At 44.9% G+C, this 16646-nt stretch overlaps 2 protein-coding genes and 2 long non-coding RNA genes across 4 annotated transcripts; all 4 read left to right on the forward strand.

The window, feature by feature from the left end:
* Positions 1 to 1361: 1361 nt before the first annotated feature.
* Positions 1362 to 2318, forward strand: LOC117444235 (uncharacterized). The gene is made up of 4 exons (XR_004551758.2): positions 1362 to 1418; positions 1782 to 1889; positions 2021 to 2157; positions 2258 to 2318. It is a non-coding gene; the product is annotated as an uncharacterized lncRNA (long non-coding RNA).
* A 7637-nt stretch (positions 2319 to 9955) lies between these two features.
* Positions 9956 to 10704, forward strand: LOC139433626 (octapeptide-repeat protein T2-like). The gene is made up of 2 exons (XM_071202711.1): positions 9956 to 10555; positions 10657 to 10704. Exons 1-2 carry the CDS (start codon positions 9956 to 9958, stop codon positions 10702 to 10704), a joined length of 648 nt encoding a protein of 215 aa, XP_071058812.1.
* A 1611-nt stretch (positions 10705 to 12315) lies between these two features.
* LOC117444234 (uncharacterized) lies at positions 12316 to 13293 on the forward strand. Its single transcript, XR_004551757.2, has 4 exons — positions 12316 to 12372; positions 12734 to 12841; positions 12973 to 13109; positions 13210 to 13293. It is a non-coding gene; the product is annotated as an uncharacterized lncRNA (long non-coding RNA).
* A 440-nt stretch (positions 13294 to 13733) lies between these two features.
* On the forward strand, positions 13734 to 15042 carry LOC117444233 (N-lysine methyltransferase KMT5A-A-like). The gene is made up of 4 exons (XM_034079890.2): positions 13734 to 13908; positions 14000 to 14224; positions 14333 to 14711; positions 15015 to 15042. Exons 2-3 carry the CDS (start codon positions 14008 to 14010, stop codon positions 14554 to 14556), a joined length of 441 nt encoding a protein of 146 aa, XP_033935781.1. The 5' UTR covers positions 13734 to 13908; positions 14000 to 14007; the 3' UTR covers positions 14557 to 14711; positions 15015 to 15042.
* Positions 15043 to 16646: the final 1604 nt, after the last annotated feature.

Below are 16646 nucleotides of genomic sequence, written 5' to 3' on the forward strand. Positions count from 1 at the left end.
CATATGATAACTAGTTTGTACAGGTTGCATGAAGCATACCATATTTATACGGCGAGTGTGTTAGCACCATAGTTAGCACCATGCTAACCCGCGTCAGAGGTCCACTCATCAGACAAGCTCCCGAGCTTCGTTTGATGATTGATCAGTAATGGCGTGTTTCCTCTGCAGCGCAGAGCTCGCTTTAAGCGTGCCGAGCCCGGTGGCATTTCCACTTGGCCTAGTACCGGCTAGCGGGTCCTAATTCACAGTTTTTCTGGCCCCATAACATCGTGGCTCAAGGGCCATAAACAACCAGGCTGAGTCGGGATGAGTATGCTAAAATATGGGCTACAACTACAACAAGTGATTTAATTGTAATACACGTTTTAAAATGATGCCGAAGTAACAACATACAGATATCAGTTAGTAAATTTAGCGATGTTACCAATAGTATGATATGCCCACGGCTGTGATTGACAACCTGGACAGCCAGTCAGAAGCTAGAGAGCCAATCAGAACCTAGAACGGGCTGCAGGGCTGGCCAGATTATTGCATTAGGATCGAGTCATATGCTCATGATATTCCAAGTTAAATGATATAATATTAATATCTCTTTTATGTTTTGGCTTGACTGGGGAATCTAGCCATAACAGTATACAGTATATGAGCATAGTAGATGTATAATTTATCTGTAGGCTACAAGGGTGGTCCGTGGCCCGGCTGGCCGGTGTGTGGGTACGTGTATATTTTTGTATTATATATATTTGTTGAACGCTGATCAAACAATGAGGTATATGTTTTTATGTATGTTGTTTTTCGTATTATGTTATGCACTGACACAAGGTAGGTGTGTGTGTGTGTGTGTGTGTGTGTGTGTGTGTGTGTGTGTGTGTGTGTGTGTGTGTGTGTGTGTGTGTGTGTGTGGTGTGTGTGTGTGTGTGTGTGTGTGTGTGTGTGTGTGTGTGTGTGTGTGTGTGTGTGTGTGTGTGTGTGTGTGTGTGTGTGTGTGTGTGTGTGTGTGTGTGTGTGTGTGTGTGTGTGTGTGTGTGTGTGTGTGTGTGTGTGTGTGTGTGGCAAAGCAATGACATCCTGGTTGCAGCTGAGGACAAAGTGGGCTATATAAAGTCCCGTCTGGTTTCTGGCCAAATAGTTCCCAGATCGGACCTCACGGCAAAGCAATGACATCCTGGTTGCAGCTGAGGACAAAGTGGGCTATATAAAGTCCCGTCTGGTTTCTGGCCAAATAGTTCCCAGATCGGACCTCACGGCAAAGCAATGACATCCTGGTTGCAGCTGAGGACAAAGTGGGCTATATAAAGTCCCGTCTGGTTTCTGGCCAAATAGTTCCCAGATCGGACCTCACGGCCTACCGTAGCTACTGTGTCACAGCTCTTCTCATTCGACACAAGCTATCTAAAGAGGCAGTGGTGGAGTTCCAGGTAAGTGTTTGTGACCAGAGTTGGGAAGTAACTAAGTACATTTATTGAAGTACCATTAGGACTTCAACACTTTAATGATCAATCATTATAAAACATATCATATATGTTATTCTGAAATGGACCAATGTGCACAATCATTACTTTGACTGCCGCTACTTTCACTATATGTTGATGATAATACTTTTCTACTTTTACTTGAGTAACATTTTTGAATGCAGGACTTTTACCTGCAACATATAATTCTCTGGTACTTCTAAATTGACCAAAGTACAATTTATGGGCGTGTGCATGCGTGTGAACCAAATCATTCTGCCCCCTGTTAACCTAAACATTGGTGTCACCGCTATGTTCCCACCCTCACAGGTGCATGACTGGTTGCATAGAACCACAGGTAATGACGGTACCACCATCCGGCTAACCAGCTCCAAGGCGGCAGGGCATACCTTCACCCTCAGCCAGCAAGAGGACGAGGTAGGTCATTATATTATTCTTGAAATGGGACGACAGTCTTTTGTGTATTAGGGGTTGAACAGAGTTATGATGAGGTGTTTTTTGATGATGTGTCTCTTTTTTCATGTGCATGTTCCACCGTATCTTTGAAGCTGCTGGAGTGCTATTTCTGCCATGTGAGGGCTGAAGCCACCAAAGGCCTGACCTCAGGGCAGGGCAGGTTCTTTGTGGACTGTGGCGGCAACCCACTGACCAACATCTACTCTGACCTGCAGCGCCTCAGAAAGAAGTGAGTGACTTACTCAACGAGCATGTTTCAAACTGGGGAATAAGAGCTTCGCAAAAATGCATACTGCCAAGGCACTCATAGCAGTCCTCCATCAACACAGGTATTTGCCACAAGAACCTGGGGCTGCGGTGGACGAGACGCCCTCCTCCTCCGAGTCGCCCTCCACAGGACCGGCCAAGTATGTGTTCAGACGAGTCAGCTGGCTGTTTTTTTGAGTAGAGGGGTGCCATATGGGAACTTATTGTGATGATGTAAAATTATTTAATGATTTCACAGTTTGAACTCCAAAAACGCTGTAATTGTTGTTGTTGTTGTCTATTACTGTGGGACTCATGGCAGATATAGAAATGCTCAATGCAGAGCAATATAAAAGGAAAACGTACTGTTTTATGTGCGCTAACCCTGCAGAGGTAAATTATGTTGTGGGATCAATATAATACTGCCTTCACTATGTTGAGACTATTGATTGGTATACAGCAGAGTGGAGGCCCACTTTCAACTGCATCAGATGCCCGCTCGCTGTGTCCTTCTCATGTAGGGTGAACTGTTGGCCAGTGAGCGGCCCTGCAGTAGCGTTAATAGACATGGTGTTTATTTTCCCCCTCCAGCCTGCCAACACCGCCTGTAACCGTGGGCATTCAGTGGGACAGGTTTTTGGAGGTCTTTCCGTCCTCTCTGCACTCTGTGGCGCCTAGTAAGAGGCTGTGTGTAGGGGCCGGCTTCACTGCATACAGGCCATTGTATAGAAAGTGGAGGAATGTGCAGCTCCTGGAGAGAACGTCCTACATTCTCAGTAAGTATTTTGCACTCAGGCAGTGTTGTGTTCCCCTTTTCTTATTGTTCCCTTGATTGCACTGCTCACTCGTTTAACTCGTCACACACAGGTCAGGCAATGGGCAGGCATGCCACACAACCCACCGAGGAGGCGGGCGTTAGTGTTCGGATCAAGGGAGCACTGGTTCAAACCCCACTTTTTCTTTCACACATTTTCATAATATAACCATTGCTAATGTACCCTAAACATGCTTAAAAAAAACCTAATATACACAGACTGTCTGTGAATGTTGAGATCTCGGTTTAACTGACACATGTGTTAGTTATTACAAGATATGAATGTGTTACTGGCTACAGAAGCCAGCTGCATTAACAAGGTCAAATATTTTCAGAACATACCAGATACCTCCAAATCCAAAACCCCCACAACACCTGAGATGTTGATTGGAGGATATTTGCATGTGAGTGACTTCCATTGTCTTTCACTCTCTCAGAGAGTTCATGGACCCCCACCCACAATGCATAACCCTTAGTGTGTGTTTATACGCACACTGATTGGGGGATATTTGCATGTGAGTGACTTCTCAGAGAGTTCATGGACTCAGCAGGAGCAGGGAGAAAAGAGAGGGGGGAAAATAGAGTAAAATGTTACACCTTTCCAGCAGCAGCAGCAGCGGGGAGGCGCTCTCCGTGGTGCTGGACCCCAGCCTGTCTATGTTGAATACAACAAAACAAGCCAGGGGCATGAGGTTCTGGTGGGTGTGCCTGACTTACAGCCCAGAAACCGTGAACATTGACTGCATGTGATTATATAGGCACTGTTACCTTTTTGGCCCAATATTATCAAAACAGGAAGCTATGGATAGCTCTCAGCCACAGCTATGTGGCCATATGTGTTTTATCCCTAACAGCCCATCAACGGTCCCAAAACGGTGGACATTTAACAAAAAAAACTAATATACCCCGACTGTCTGTGAATGTTGAGATCTCGGGTTAAGTGACACATGTGTTACTTATTACCAGATATCAACGCACATGAATGTGTTACTGGCTACAGAAGCCAGCTGCATCAGCCTGGGTGTCTGTGAGTGTGAGAGCCTGCACACAGACATGATTCTGCAGTGATTCTGCTGTGTTAAAAATATGAAACCAAGCTTCCATGACTGCTGAGGATACAAGCTTTCAGGAAATGTATAATATAATCGATTAGTTGAAAGTCTAGGGACATTGTATTATGACATAAATGCATACAATCCTAATCTTGTGCAATATGCGCATATTTCACCAGGAGGTTGACCATCTTAACAAGGTCCAATATTCTCTGAGGATCCAAGCTTTCAGGAAATGTATAATATGTTCAATTTGAACCATGTTAATCCAATAATGAAGTACAAAAACTAATATACCCCGACTGTCTGTGAATGTTTAGGTCTCGGGTTAACTGACACATGTGTTAGTTATTACCAGATATCACAACCCAGTCTCACGGCATTTCGTGTTCACCAACACGATTTTTAATCTATTGATTCGTGTTCACCAACACGATTTGCCCCTTTTTTTCGTGTTGCACAGCACGATTTTAAAAGCAATGTATTTCTACTGCCTGCAGCACGTCTTTTTCTCCGGTCGGGTCGTGGGAGACCGGAAGCTGTGTGGTTCATAAAAACATGTTCTTACTCAATATCAAGCCACAATTATTGCTTTTATTTTAAATCGTATAATTTCGGACTTTTGTTGCCGTCTGTGAGGAAAATAAATGGGGCTCAGAGCCTCAGGATACTGAAATCTGTATTTTTAAATATTTTTTCCTTCTAATTTGTTATTCTTTTCAAAATAACACACTGTTATTTACTCACCAATAACACACAATTATCCTTGCTTTTATTTATTGGTTTAATTCCATAATCTCGGGCTTTTTTGGCGTCCGTCAGGAACTGAATTTCAAAATAAAAATAACCGGAAACAGACGCAGGCCTATAAGGGACATTTCGAGCATCATTGCGATTGTCAACATTTCTGAGTTTAGGATGGCCGAAGACACTACACTACCCATAATCCCCATCCATCGTTTAGGACTACAGTCCCGTAAGGTTACGCAGAGCGTCAAACAGCTGTGTGAAATGGAACGAAACCACGCCAGACTATCCAAAACTGGAATCGAACACCCCCCCCAGAACTACACATGCTGTCTATTGTGTTTCGCAAAATGTTCTATGGGACGTCTCTACTGAACGTTTTCGTTTTTCCCACATTTAGAAGTTGCCAGTATTAAACACATTGGTGTTATCAAATGTAAAACATATAATTAATAAATGGGTGAAAATCGCTTGTGTCCATAATGCGCAGCATTAATATATTAATATATACCCACATGACAGCTCATTGCTACTTTGTAATTCTACTCCACTACAATTCAGAGGTTAACCTGGTATTTTTACTCCACTGCATTTATTTGAGTTAATTATGTGAAATATAAACAACCCTTAAATCAGACTTTAGTTACTTACACCTGAGTAAAATTCGGGTAAGGTGATTTGTGTCAAGTGCCAACAATCAGGAGAGATATTTGATAGTTGGTGCTTGAGAAGACTAAACATGTATCTGCAATTGACATGAATGGAAACAAGTAATAAAGTATATTCATTACTCGTTATTCTCTACTGATAGTTAATTAAAGACTGTATATTATGGCTATTTTGCACATCCTTTTCAAGATTTTCAAAGGTTTATTGACATATCATACACAACTACGGTGTAGTTATGCAATGAATGAAAAACTTGGGTCACAGGTTCCTCAACAGTGCATTACAAGACATCTATCAATATGTGTGTACCTCCACCATTAAACTGTCATATTCTGCACATTTCTTAATCTGACCTTAATCTGTTATTTAATGTTTAAACCAATAAATAAAAGCAAGGATAATTGTGCGTTATTGGTGAGTAAATAACAGTGTGTTATTTTGAAAAGAATAACAAATTAGAAGGAAAAAAAGATTTAAAAAATACAGATTTCAGTATCCTGAGGCTCTGAGCCCCATTTATTTTCCTCACAGACGGCAACAAAAGTCCGAAATTATACGATTTAAAATAAAAGCAATAACTGTGGCTTGATATTGAGTAAGAACATGTTTTTATGAACCACACAGCTTCCGGTCTTCCACGACCCGACCGGAGAAAAAGACGTGCTGCAGCCTGCAGGCACGAAACACATTACCAGTAGAAATACATTGCTTTTAAAATCGTGCTGTGCAACGCGAAAAAAAGGGGCAAATCGTGTTGGTGAACACGAATCAATAGATTAAAAATCGTGTTGGTGAACACGAAATGCCGTTTGACTGGGTTGGTATGTTCCCGTAAGCAGGTAAATTGCCATGTATTTTCTTAATCCTATGTTTGACCTTTGTAATAACCCCAATAAAAAGTTCATTACAAATTGTTATGTTGTCTCCTTATTTATTTACAATTCAATTGTTCTCTTAATTAATTTCAAGTGGGCCGCCATTTTAGTTTCAAGGCATGAGGAGGAGTAAGCACGTGGGCGTCCGTGAGACTGACCGTTGAGCGGCCCGACCAAGCAAGGAGGCAGAGAGTTCAAACATAACCCGGTGTGGGCATTTATTACTCCTTGAGGTACATGACACAGCCTCAATCTTACTGTTTCATGTGAACACAGTCACCAGCAACAAGGATCTCACACACACTACCTGTCCACTGACAGGGAAACCAGAGCCTAAATACACACACACTAATCAGGCAAATAAGACACAGGTGAGGGGGGAGGAGACAACACAGGGCACCAGGTGAACCCAATCACCAGCCACAGACAAAACGGGAGGGGAAACACTTTCAAACTAAACCACATGTGCAATATTACAAGGCCCGAAGCCGTCAGTCCACAGTGACAAAGTTACCTTTGTCACAGCGTCCATTTTAGGTTACAACCTGCAAAGGGTTTGACAGTTAGGATTAGAATTATAGTGAGGAGGAGAGAGTATCAGGCAGTGAATTATAAGGGGCCGCCAGAGAATGAACCTGCCACAGAAATGAGAACATGGGGCACTCGCTGAGTCAGGGAAGAAAGGGTTTGAATCCTGCTACCAAGACGGCTATAGGACTGAATGCACTGGCCATCCTTGCTCTCCACCGAGGCAGATCCAATTCCCACCTTAGACCCCAAGAAATATTAAATGACGTTGAGTGATAGCTACTACTAATACACATCTTCAGTAGTAAACCCAGGAGTCTTTGATTGTTTGGGCTTATTATATCTAAACAATCTCCCGCCAGGATAGCCCTGAAAGGTGAACAAATCCAAGCAGTGTGTATTATAGGAACATGTAGCTGTGTGTGTGAGTTTTCAGCATTAAGGAGGATATGCAGCTATACACGTGAGCAAGAGATGCATTCGCTGCGCTGCATCAGGACAGAGTGAGCCGGAAAGGGCTTCCACACGCTGTTTATATAGAGGTGTAGGAGGGGCTTATTTCCCATGTAACTTTCGTGGTTCTCAGAGATGACACAGATGAAGGTGGGCCAGCCCTGGGCAATCCCCCAGTTCTGGGGGGCGATGTCTCAAGAGGCGGGTGCAATCGGGGCGTTACCCACTCTGGGCAGTCCTCTCCAGGCTTGGCTCCTGAGAGGGACAGGCTGAGACAGGGGCTGCGTCTCAGGTCGACTATTTTAATTTCTTCTGTATCACCGGAAGTTGATTTGTCTGCGCCATCTTGAGTAGCGTCTATTAGAGCAGGGGTTCCCAACCTTTATTGTGCCAAGGACCGGCAGATACATTAAAAAAAAATCGCGGACTGGTTGTCAATTTTAACTGATTTGAATATTTACTCACCACCAGCAGGTAGCAACAGAGGCTAATTGTATGTAACAGCCTGAAAAAATACTATAACAATATGCATCCAAAACATATGAACAACGTTTAAGAAAGAACCGGTGTCATTTTTTGGTTTTTCGGAAAAACGGAAAACCAAAAAACCGACGTTATTCGGGAAAACAGATAAATCAACGTTTTGGTTTTGATTGTATGATTTACGGATAATCCATTGAATGCTGGGAAAACGAGGAGAAGGCGCATTATGAAGGGTGTGTGTGTGTGTGTGTGTGTGTGTGTGTGTGTGTGTGTGTGTGTGTGTGTGTGTGTGTGTGTGTGTGTGTGTGTGTGTGTGTGTGTGTGTGTGTGTGTGTGTGTGTATAAATATATATATATCGGGACCAGCCAGTCAGAAACAGGGGGGCATTGTGCATGAATAAACATCAGTATATATAGACATATACTTCCATAACCTCACACACCGTGAGACCCCGGACCCCCGGACGTAAGCACTCCCCCACGGACTAAACCAAGAGGGAACACCGGTCAGAAGTTCGTGCCCCTGGTAAAACTGAATTAAAAAAAATGGGGGCATGCCATTATTTTACCCTCAGACACATGCATAGAGCACCCCCAAGTCTTGCATGTGTGTAGGCACAGTTGGTAAAATGTGTCCTGCCACTGGCAGGGACTTTGCATCGGAAGTTGACTTCACATTTCCATTGTGCGGACAAGTGTACATTTGAAGGACAAGACCCACGTTAACTCTATCCATAAGGCAGACATTTTCCTTGCATACCTTGATCTAACATGCCAGAGGCTGTTCACCTTGGAGACCTGCTGCGGATATGGGTACGGCCTGGCGCGAGATTTACACATTCTCCCCCGGATATTCAAGGGCCAGCGAGAGCTCACCGGACGCCGACGGAACCGCGACGCTTTACAGGGCACGGGCCCCTCTCTCGGGGCGAACACATTCCAGGGAGCCCTGCCCTTCACAAAGAAAAGAGAACTCTCCTCGGGGCTCCCGCCAGCTTCTCCGGGATCGTTTGCGTTACCGCACTAGACGCCTCGCGGCGCCTATCTCCGCCACTCCAGATTCGGGGATCTGAACCCGACTCCCTCTCGATCGGCCGGGGGCGACGTAGGCCATCGCCCCACCCTTCAGAATGGCGTTCGCCCATCTCTTAGGACCGACTGACCCATGTTCAACTGCTGTTCACATGGAACCCTTCTCCACTTCGGCCTTCAAAGTTCTCATTTGAATATTTGCTACTACCACCAAGATATGCACCCGCGGCGGCTCCACCCGGGCCCACGCCCTAGGCTTCCGTGCCAGTCATCATGTGTCCCCACAGGAGGGCAAATCAGCCAAGTGAGCACAGTGCAAAAACAGTCAAAAACACCCTAAAAAAATGCAAATCAATGGATTTAAAGTGCAGGGAAGCTCCGCAACACACACAGGTACATTCCTAGATCCCCCACAATAGTGACAACGGTGATTTAAACTAGTTTATCCTAAAAATCGGATTCAACTCTGCTAACAGTGTGCTAAAAGCCTGATTGTTTCAGAGACCCATAGCCATGACACAGTGAACCATTTACATCCAAAAGTATCCATTTAAAAGTCATTTTTGTAGGGGAAAAAGGGTGCAGAGAGAAGCCTGAAAATGCCTCTCCAGGACCCCGGAGAGCTCGCAGGTGCTGGAGAGGGGGAGACAGGCTCACAGGCAGGCCTGGGGACCCCTGCAGAACCCACAGTTGCTGGGTATCGACAAGGCGGTTTGTCAGTCCGCCTTTCAGCACCCAAACTCGGCCCTGAGACATCCAGCCCCTCTCAGCTACAAGTAGCCAATATCCCTCCAAACTCTTTGCTTACGGCCATACCACCCTGAGACACTAGGGGCGCTGAGTGTATGTACGGAGAAAGAGCTGTTGAATTGTTTGGAGCTAAACACGGACAAAGTGGAGTATCAAATACCTTTTTTGGATTACTTTTTGGATAAACACCCCCCTAAACAGCGTTGCTGGGGGGTATTATATTGGGGGGACAATATGGACAGTATAGACGGAAATACGGAGGATAACAACGTGAGTTCAGGAATGTCTGGAATGTGGGGGGAGGGGAAGAATGTGGAAGGAGCTGAGCTTAAAGCAGCGGAGAATTCTGGAGAAGAGAGATGAAAAGTTGTAAAGCAGATGGATATGAAGGTCAAGAAGATGGAGGTGAGCTCTACAAAAGGAAAGAATATAAAAGGGGTGACCGTCAGGTTGGAAAAAATAAGAAGCGAAGATACGGATGCGGTGGAACAGAGGAGGATTGAGGTGGAGAGAATGGCGGAGGAAGCCAGAGAAAGAAAAGTAAAGGAGGGGAAGAAAGCAAAGACACAAGGAGAGGAGGAGGTGGGTGCTCCTGTGGCAGAAGCAAGCATGAAAATGGCTCCTACGGGGCCGAGAGAGAGGGTGAGCGGCGCGGGAGAGAACCCGGAAATGGGTGCGGGGAGCAGCAGCGGAGGCATGAGTGGACATGCAGGGAAGAGCTGCGAGGCACCGAAAGGAAGCGACAGGACGGAGAATGCACAGAAGAGTGTGCAAAGAAGAATGGAGGAGGAGGAAAGCAGGAAGAAAACGGGAGAAGGAGAGAAGTCTGGGAATGGAGACGAAGGGAAAGGAGGAGGGGCCTGGACAAAGCAAAAAAAACGGGTGAAGAAGGAGATAAAAACAGATCGGAACAGGGAAAAAACCAGGGGAAAGAGAGTGGAAAAAGTTCAAGGGGAGGAGGAAGGTGGGAAAGAGAGGGTAATGAAGACATCGGGTACATGGCTGACCAAATACTGGCTGTCACGGTGGAGGGAGGGAGGGGAACGATTTCTATGTTGGACATGCTGTGTGAAATACAGGATGAGTGTGGGGAGTGTGGGATGCAGGAGGAAGGGGGAGGGATATGAGGTGACAATGAGATATGTGGAAGGAAAAGAGAGACTGCCGGAGGGGCTACGGGTGAAAGGGATGGTAATAAAGGCGGAGGGGTTAACGGCCATGAAGGTGATGGTGTCCTTCTTGAACATGCCTGTGTACATTGGCGATAGTCAGATTAGTTTTTGTACTTCATTATTGGATGAACATGGTTCAAATTGAACATATTATACATTTCCTGAAAGCTTGGATCCTAAGCAGTCATGGAAGCTTGGTATATATTGGTATATATATATATCTATCAATACATACATACATACATATATTTGTCATCACATACATATATTTCTCTTCTCATCCGACCAATTTTTAGGAACAAGATGTCCCCTCTCCTTGGACGTCCAATGAGGTAAATTTAAACTTGTATTACATTTATACTTTCACGCCATTTTGGTTAAGACAAAATTGACATTTTTTTCAAGCGTTTTAAGTGGAAGTGTGAAGTGAATATGTGGAATCTCAGCTTTCATATGATAACTAGTTTGTACAGGTTGCATGAAGCATACCATATTTATACGGCGAGTGTGTTAGCACCATAGTTAGCACCATGCTAACCCGCGTCAGAGGTCCACTCATCAGACAAGCTCCCGAGCTTCGTTTGATGATTGATCAGTAATGGCGTGTTTCCTCTGCAGCGCAGAGCTCGCTTTAAGCGTGCCGAGCCCGGTGGCATTTCCACTTGGCCTAGTACCGGCTAGCGGGTCCTAATTCACAGTTTTTCTGGCCCCATAACATCGTGGCTCAAGGGCCATAAACAACCAGGCTGAGTCGGGATGAGTATGCTAAACTATGGGCTACAACTACAACAAGTGATTTAATTGTAATACACGTTTTAAAATGATGCCGAAGTAACAACATACAGATATCAGTTAGTAAATTTAGCGATGTTACCAATAGTATGATATGCCCACGGCTGTGATTGACAACCTGGACAGCCAGTCAGAAGCTAGAGAGCCAATCAGAACCTAGAACGGGCTGCAGGGCTGGCCAGATTATTGCATTAGGATCGAGTCATATGCTCATGATATTCCAAGTTAAATGATATAATATTAATATCTCTTTTATGTTTTGGCTTGACTGGGGAATCTAGCCATAACAGTATACAGTATATGAGCATAGTAGATGTATAATTTATCTGTAGGCTACAAGGGTGGTCCGTGGCCCGGCTGGCCGGTGTGTGGGTACGTGTATATTTTTGTATTATATATATTTGTTGAACGCTGATCAAACAATGAGGTATATGTTTTTATGTATGTTGTTTTTCGTATTATGTTATGCACTGACACAAGGTGTGTGTGTGTGTGTGTGTGTGTGTGTGTGTGTGTGTGTGTGTGTGTGTGTGTGTGTGTGTGTGTGTGTGTGTGTGTGTGTGTGTGTGTGTGTGTGTGTGTGTGTGTGTGTGTGTGTGTGTGTGTGTGTGTGTGTGTGTGTGTGTGTGTGTGTGTGTGTGTGTGTGTGTGTGTGTTAGGCAAAGCAATGACATCCTGGTTGCAGCTGAGGACAAAGTGGGCTATATAAAGTCCCGTCTGGTTTCTGGCCAAATAGTTCCCAGATCGGACCTCACGGCCTACCGTAGCTACTGTGTCACAGCTCTTCTCATTCGACACAAGCTATCTAAAGAGGCAGTGGTGGAGTTCCAGGTAAGTGTTTGTGACCAGAGTTGGGAAGTAACTAAGTACATTTATTGAAGTACCATTAGGACTTCAACACTTTAATGATCAATCATTATAAAACATATCATATGTTATTCTGAAATGGACCAATGTGCACAATCACTACTTTGACTGCCGCTACTTTAACTCTATGTTGATGATAATACTTTTCTACTTTTACTTGAGTAACATTTTTGAATGCAGGACTTTTACCTGCAACATATAATTCTCTGGTACTTCTAAATTGACCAAAGTACAATTTATGGGCGTGTGCATGCGTGTGAACCAAATCATTCTGCCCCCTGTTAACCTAAACATTGGTGTCACCGCTATGTTCCCACCCTCACAGGTGCATGACTGGTTGCATAGAACCACAGGTAATGACGGTACCACCATCCGGCTAACCAGCTCCAAGGCGGCAGGGCATACCTTCACCCTCAGCCAGCAAGAGGACGAGGTAGGTCATTATATTATTCTTGAAATGGGACGACAGTCTTTTGTGTATTAGGGGTTGAACAGAGTTATGATGAGGTGTTTTTTGATGATGTGTCTCTTTTTTCATGTGCATGTTCCACCGTATCTTTGAAGCTGCTGGAGTGCTATTTCTGCCATGTGAGGGCTGAAGCCACCAAAGGCCTGACCTCAGGGCAGGGCAGGTTCTTTGTGGACTGTGGCGGCAACCCACTGACCAACATCTACTCTGACCTGCAGCGCCTCAGAAAGAAGTGAGTGACTTACTCAACGAGCATGTTTCAAACTGGGGAATAAGAGCTTCGCAAAAATGCATACTGCCAAGGCACTCATAGCAGTCCTCCATCAACACAGGTATTTGCCACAAGAACCTGGGGCTGCGGTGGACGAGACGCCCTCCTCCTCCGAGTCGCCCTCCACCTCCACAGGACCGGCCAGGTATGTGTTCAGACGAGTCAGCTGGCTGTTTTTTTGAGTAGAGGGGTGCCATATGGGAACTTATTGTGATGATGTAAAATTATTTAATGATTTCACAGTTTGAACTCCAAAAACGCTGTAATTGTTGTTGTTGTTGTCTATTACTGTGGGACTCATGGCAGATATAGAAATGCTCAATGCAGAGCAATATAAAAGGAAAACGTACTGTTTTATGTGCGCTAACCCTGCAGAGGTAAATTATGTTGTGGGATCAATATAATACTGCCTTCACTATGTTGAGACTATTGATTGGTATACAGCAGAGTGGAGGCCCACTTTCAACTGCATCAGATGCCCGCTCGCTGTGTCCTTCTCATGTAGGGTGAACTGTTGGCCAGTGAGCGGCCCTGCAGTAGCGTTAATAGACATGGTGTTTATTTTCCCCCTCCAGCCTGCCAACACCGCCTGTAACCGTGGGCATTCAGTGGGACAGGTTTTTGGAGGTCTTTCCGTCCTCTCTGCACTCTGTGGCGCCTAGTAAGAGGCTGTGTGTAGGGGCCGGCTTCACTGCATACAGGCCATTGTATAGAAAGTGGAGGAATGTGCAGCTCCTGGAGAGAACGTCCTACATTCTCAGTAAGTATTTTGCACTCAGGCAGTGTTGTGTTCCCCTTTTCTTATTGTTCCCTTGATTGCACTGCTCACTCGTTTAACTCATCACACACAGGTCAGGCAATGGGCAGGCATGCCACACAACCCACCGAGGAGGCGGTGCGACGGTCCCTCACCAAGGAGCGCTGGGTTAGCAACACCCCCTCCGTACAGGATGTTGTGCGTGGATGGGTCGCTCCTCTAGGCGCGCCAACATCCAGTCAGAGCCTTATCCGCTCTATTTCAGAGCAGAGCTGGCGTGGGCTTGCTGTCCGGGACTTTGGGGGGGAGAAGGGCAAAGGTGAGTGCCACTGCCTATATTGTGTGAAATGCAGGCTCATTTAAAAAAAGGTAAATTATTTGAATGTCTCCATAAACACTAACGCCCTTCTCTATTTTCCTACTGAAGGTGTAGTCGCCACATGTCCCATGGACAAAGGGGATGTCGTGTGCGATTACCACGGCACCCTTATCTCAGTAGCTGAGGGACATCGAAGGGATGATTCCATCTACCGCTTCTTTTTTAAGGAGTTGTGCATTGACGCCTCCTCCCGTTGTGACTGCCACCCTGAAGTGGAGACATATGGACGCTTCCTGAATCACTCCAGGAAGCGTCCCAACCTAAAGGCTTGACCTGACCTTCCCAGATGGCCCCAGACTGGTGTTAGTGTTCCTCACCATACAGAACATTAAGGTTGGAGAGGAACTCTTCTGGGACTATGGCGTCACCAGGACGTCATTTGGAGGAGAAGGGAAGGACCTTGCCTGGTTGGATATGTAGCTACCAGGTAAGAGATGGCCACACACACACACACACACACACACACACACACACACACACACACACACACACACACACACACACACACACACACACACACACACACACACACACACACACACACACACACACACACACACACACACACACACACACACACACACACACACACACACACACACACACACACACACACACACACACACACACACACGCACACGCACACGCACACACACACACACTGCAGTGAACACTTTGAGTGTCATCACTACAGCACTCACTCATGGATATAGACCCTTTTTTTTTTCAGGGGAAAATACTTGGTGAGAAGGTAGGTGGCACTGTAAAACACCTTTTTTGTAATTTACCGACCTAGAACACTGCATTGTATATTTTGCTTGGAGCCTGCATGACAAGGGGCCTGAGTAACTTTCAATGTATGCTGCTACTAGTGTTATTTTCCATTTGCATCCTCCATTTTCCTTTTTTTTGTAAATAGTTTCATAAGTTGTGTGTCAAAGTTAAGCAACTGTTCACTGCAAAACGAGTAAGCATATGGAAAACTGTTCAATATATGTTAGAGTCTGCTTGAACGGGGCCTAATTTCATATTGATTTGTTAAAAATATGCTTATTCAGGCTTGTCTGCAGCCACTATCCTCAATTACATGAAAAACATAATCAGGTTCCTGCAGTACGTGAAAGAGAGCGTCGATTTGAATGAAGACGGGATTAAGATTCAGAAGTACATCGACTTCTTGAAAACCATGCGGAAACCTGTTGCAAGGAAACATTCAGGGAACGTATGCAGTACATGTTTTACCTTTACTATTCATTCTGTATTGTCCTTCTGTGGCGTACTTAATGTTTTCTCCTAGTACAATCCTGACTATTATAAACAACCTGTTTCTCCTTTTTATTCTTTGTTTAGATACGATCGAATTGTGGACGGCATGCCCACCGTTCATGACTGCAACCAGGTTCTGCGGAGTGGAAAGAAAAGGTTCTTGGACATCTACAACAGGATGGCTATCTCTAAGATAGTGGTCTCGCCAACTGAGAAAATGTGGTACCGCTACTACTGTGAAGCAGTGATGATGTTGTGCCACTTTCAGCGACCAGGAGCTGTTGAAGGCATGACTGTAAGTGTGAATTCAGCATTTAATTCAGCATTTATGAATTAAGGGTTTGAAACGTGGGGAAAAGTGCTGTAAATAGAGACATGTTGTATATTATATATTGTTAATTGAGTTTTTTAGACATTAATGCATTTTAATTTGTCATTGTTTTCCAGGTAAGAGAGTGGGTGAACCGCAAGCTTACTGACGGAAGATATCTGGCATCAAGAATCACAAAACCGGGGCCACGCATGTTGCAACAATAGCCTTAACGTTGGAGGAGGAAGCTGTAAGTTATTAAGCAGCAGAATGTTTTATTATTACGCAAAGTGTTTAGTGTATTACAGTCAATTAATTAACTTCCTTGTTCCCACAGTGGTACCAGGGGTACTATGAATTTATTCGCCCTGAGTTTGTGAGAGGGGAATGCGACTGTTTCTTCTTGTCTGCCAGAGGGACAAAGATCACGTGGCTCAAGTGACCTTTTGTGACTCCATGAAAGGTATGAACCATTTTAATCATTAAAAGTTGGCAATTGTATTCAGTGTCACAAATTCATGACTGAATTTATCGTATCCTTTCTTTCAGCATACTACACATATCGGAAGCCATCAGGCGGAAAGATAGAACGTCTCATTAGCAAGGAGGGGTGGACGTCCAACTGTCCCAAGGCGCAAGACATTTTGGACATGTGGACACCAGCCCTCAAATACGTCATTGAGAGTGATAAGAACATCTTGAACAGTTGTTCTCGGCAGAAGTGGAAAGGCCTTGCCATCAAATCTTTTGATGGACAAAAGGGGGAAGGTAAGACAATTGAGGAAA

This window comes from Pseudochaenichthys georgianus, unplaced genomic scaffold, assembly GCF_902827115.2.
Source record: "Pseudochaenichthys georgianus unplaced genomic scaffold, fPseGeo1.2 scaffold_760_arrow_ctg1, whole genome shotgun sequence".
Classification (NCBI taxonomy): Eukaryota; Metazoa; Chordata; class Actinopteri; order Perciformes; family Channichthyidae; genus Pseudochaenichthys; species Pseudochaenichthys georgianus.

Coding starts and splice junctions, on each gene's coding strand:
- LOC139433626 (XM_071202711.1), top strand. CDS start 9,956: ATGGATATGAAGGTCAAGAAGATGGAGGTGAGCTCTACAAAAGGAAAG. Junction 10,556..10,656: donor AGGAAGGTGGGAAAGAGAGG/GTAATGAAGACA, acceptor TGTGAAATACAG/GATGAGTGTGGGGAGTGTGG.
- LOC117444233 (XM_034079890.2), top strand. CDS start 14,008: ATGGGCAGGCATGCCACACAACCCACCGAGGAGGCGGTGCGACGGTCC. Junction 14,225..14,332: donor TGGGGGGGAGAAGGGCAAAG/GTGAGTGCCACT, acceptor TTCCTACTGAAG/GTGTAGTCGCCACATGTCCC.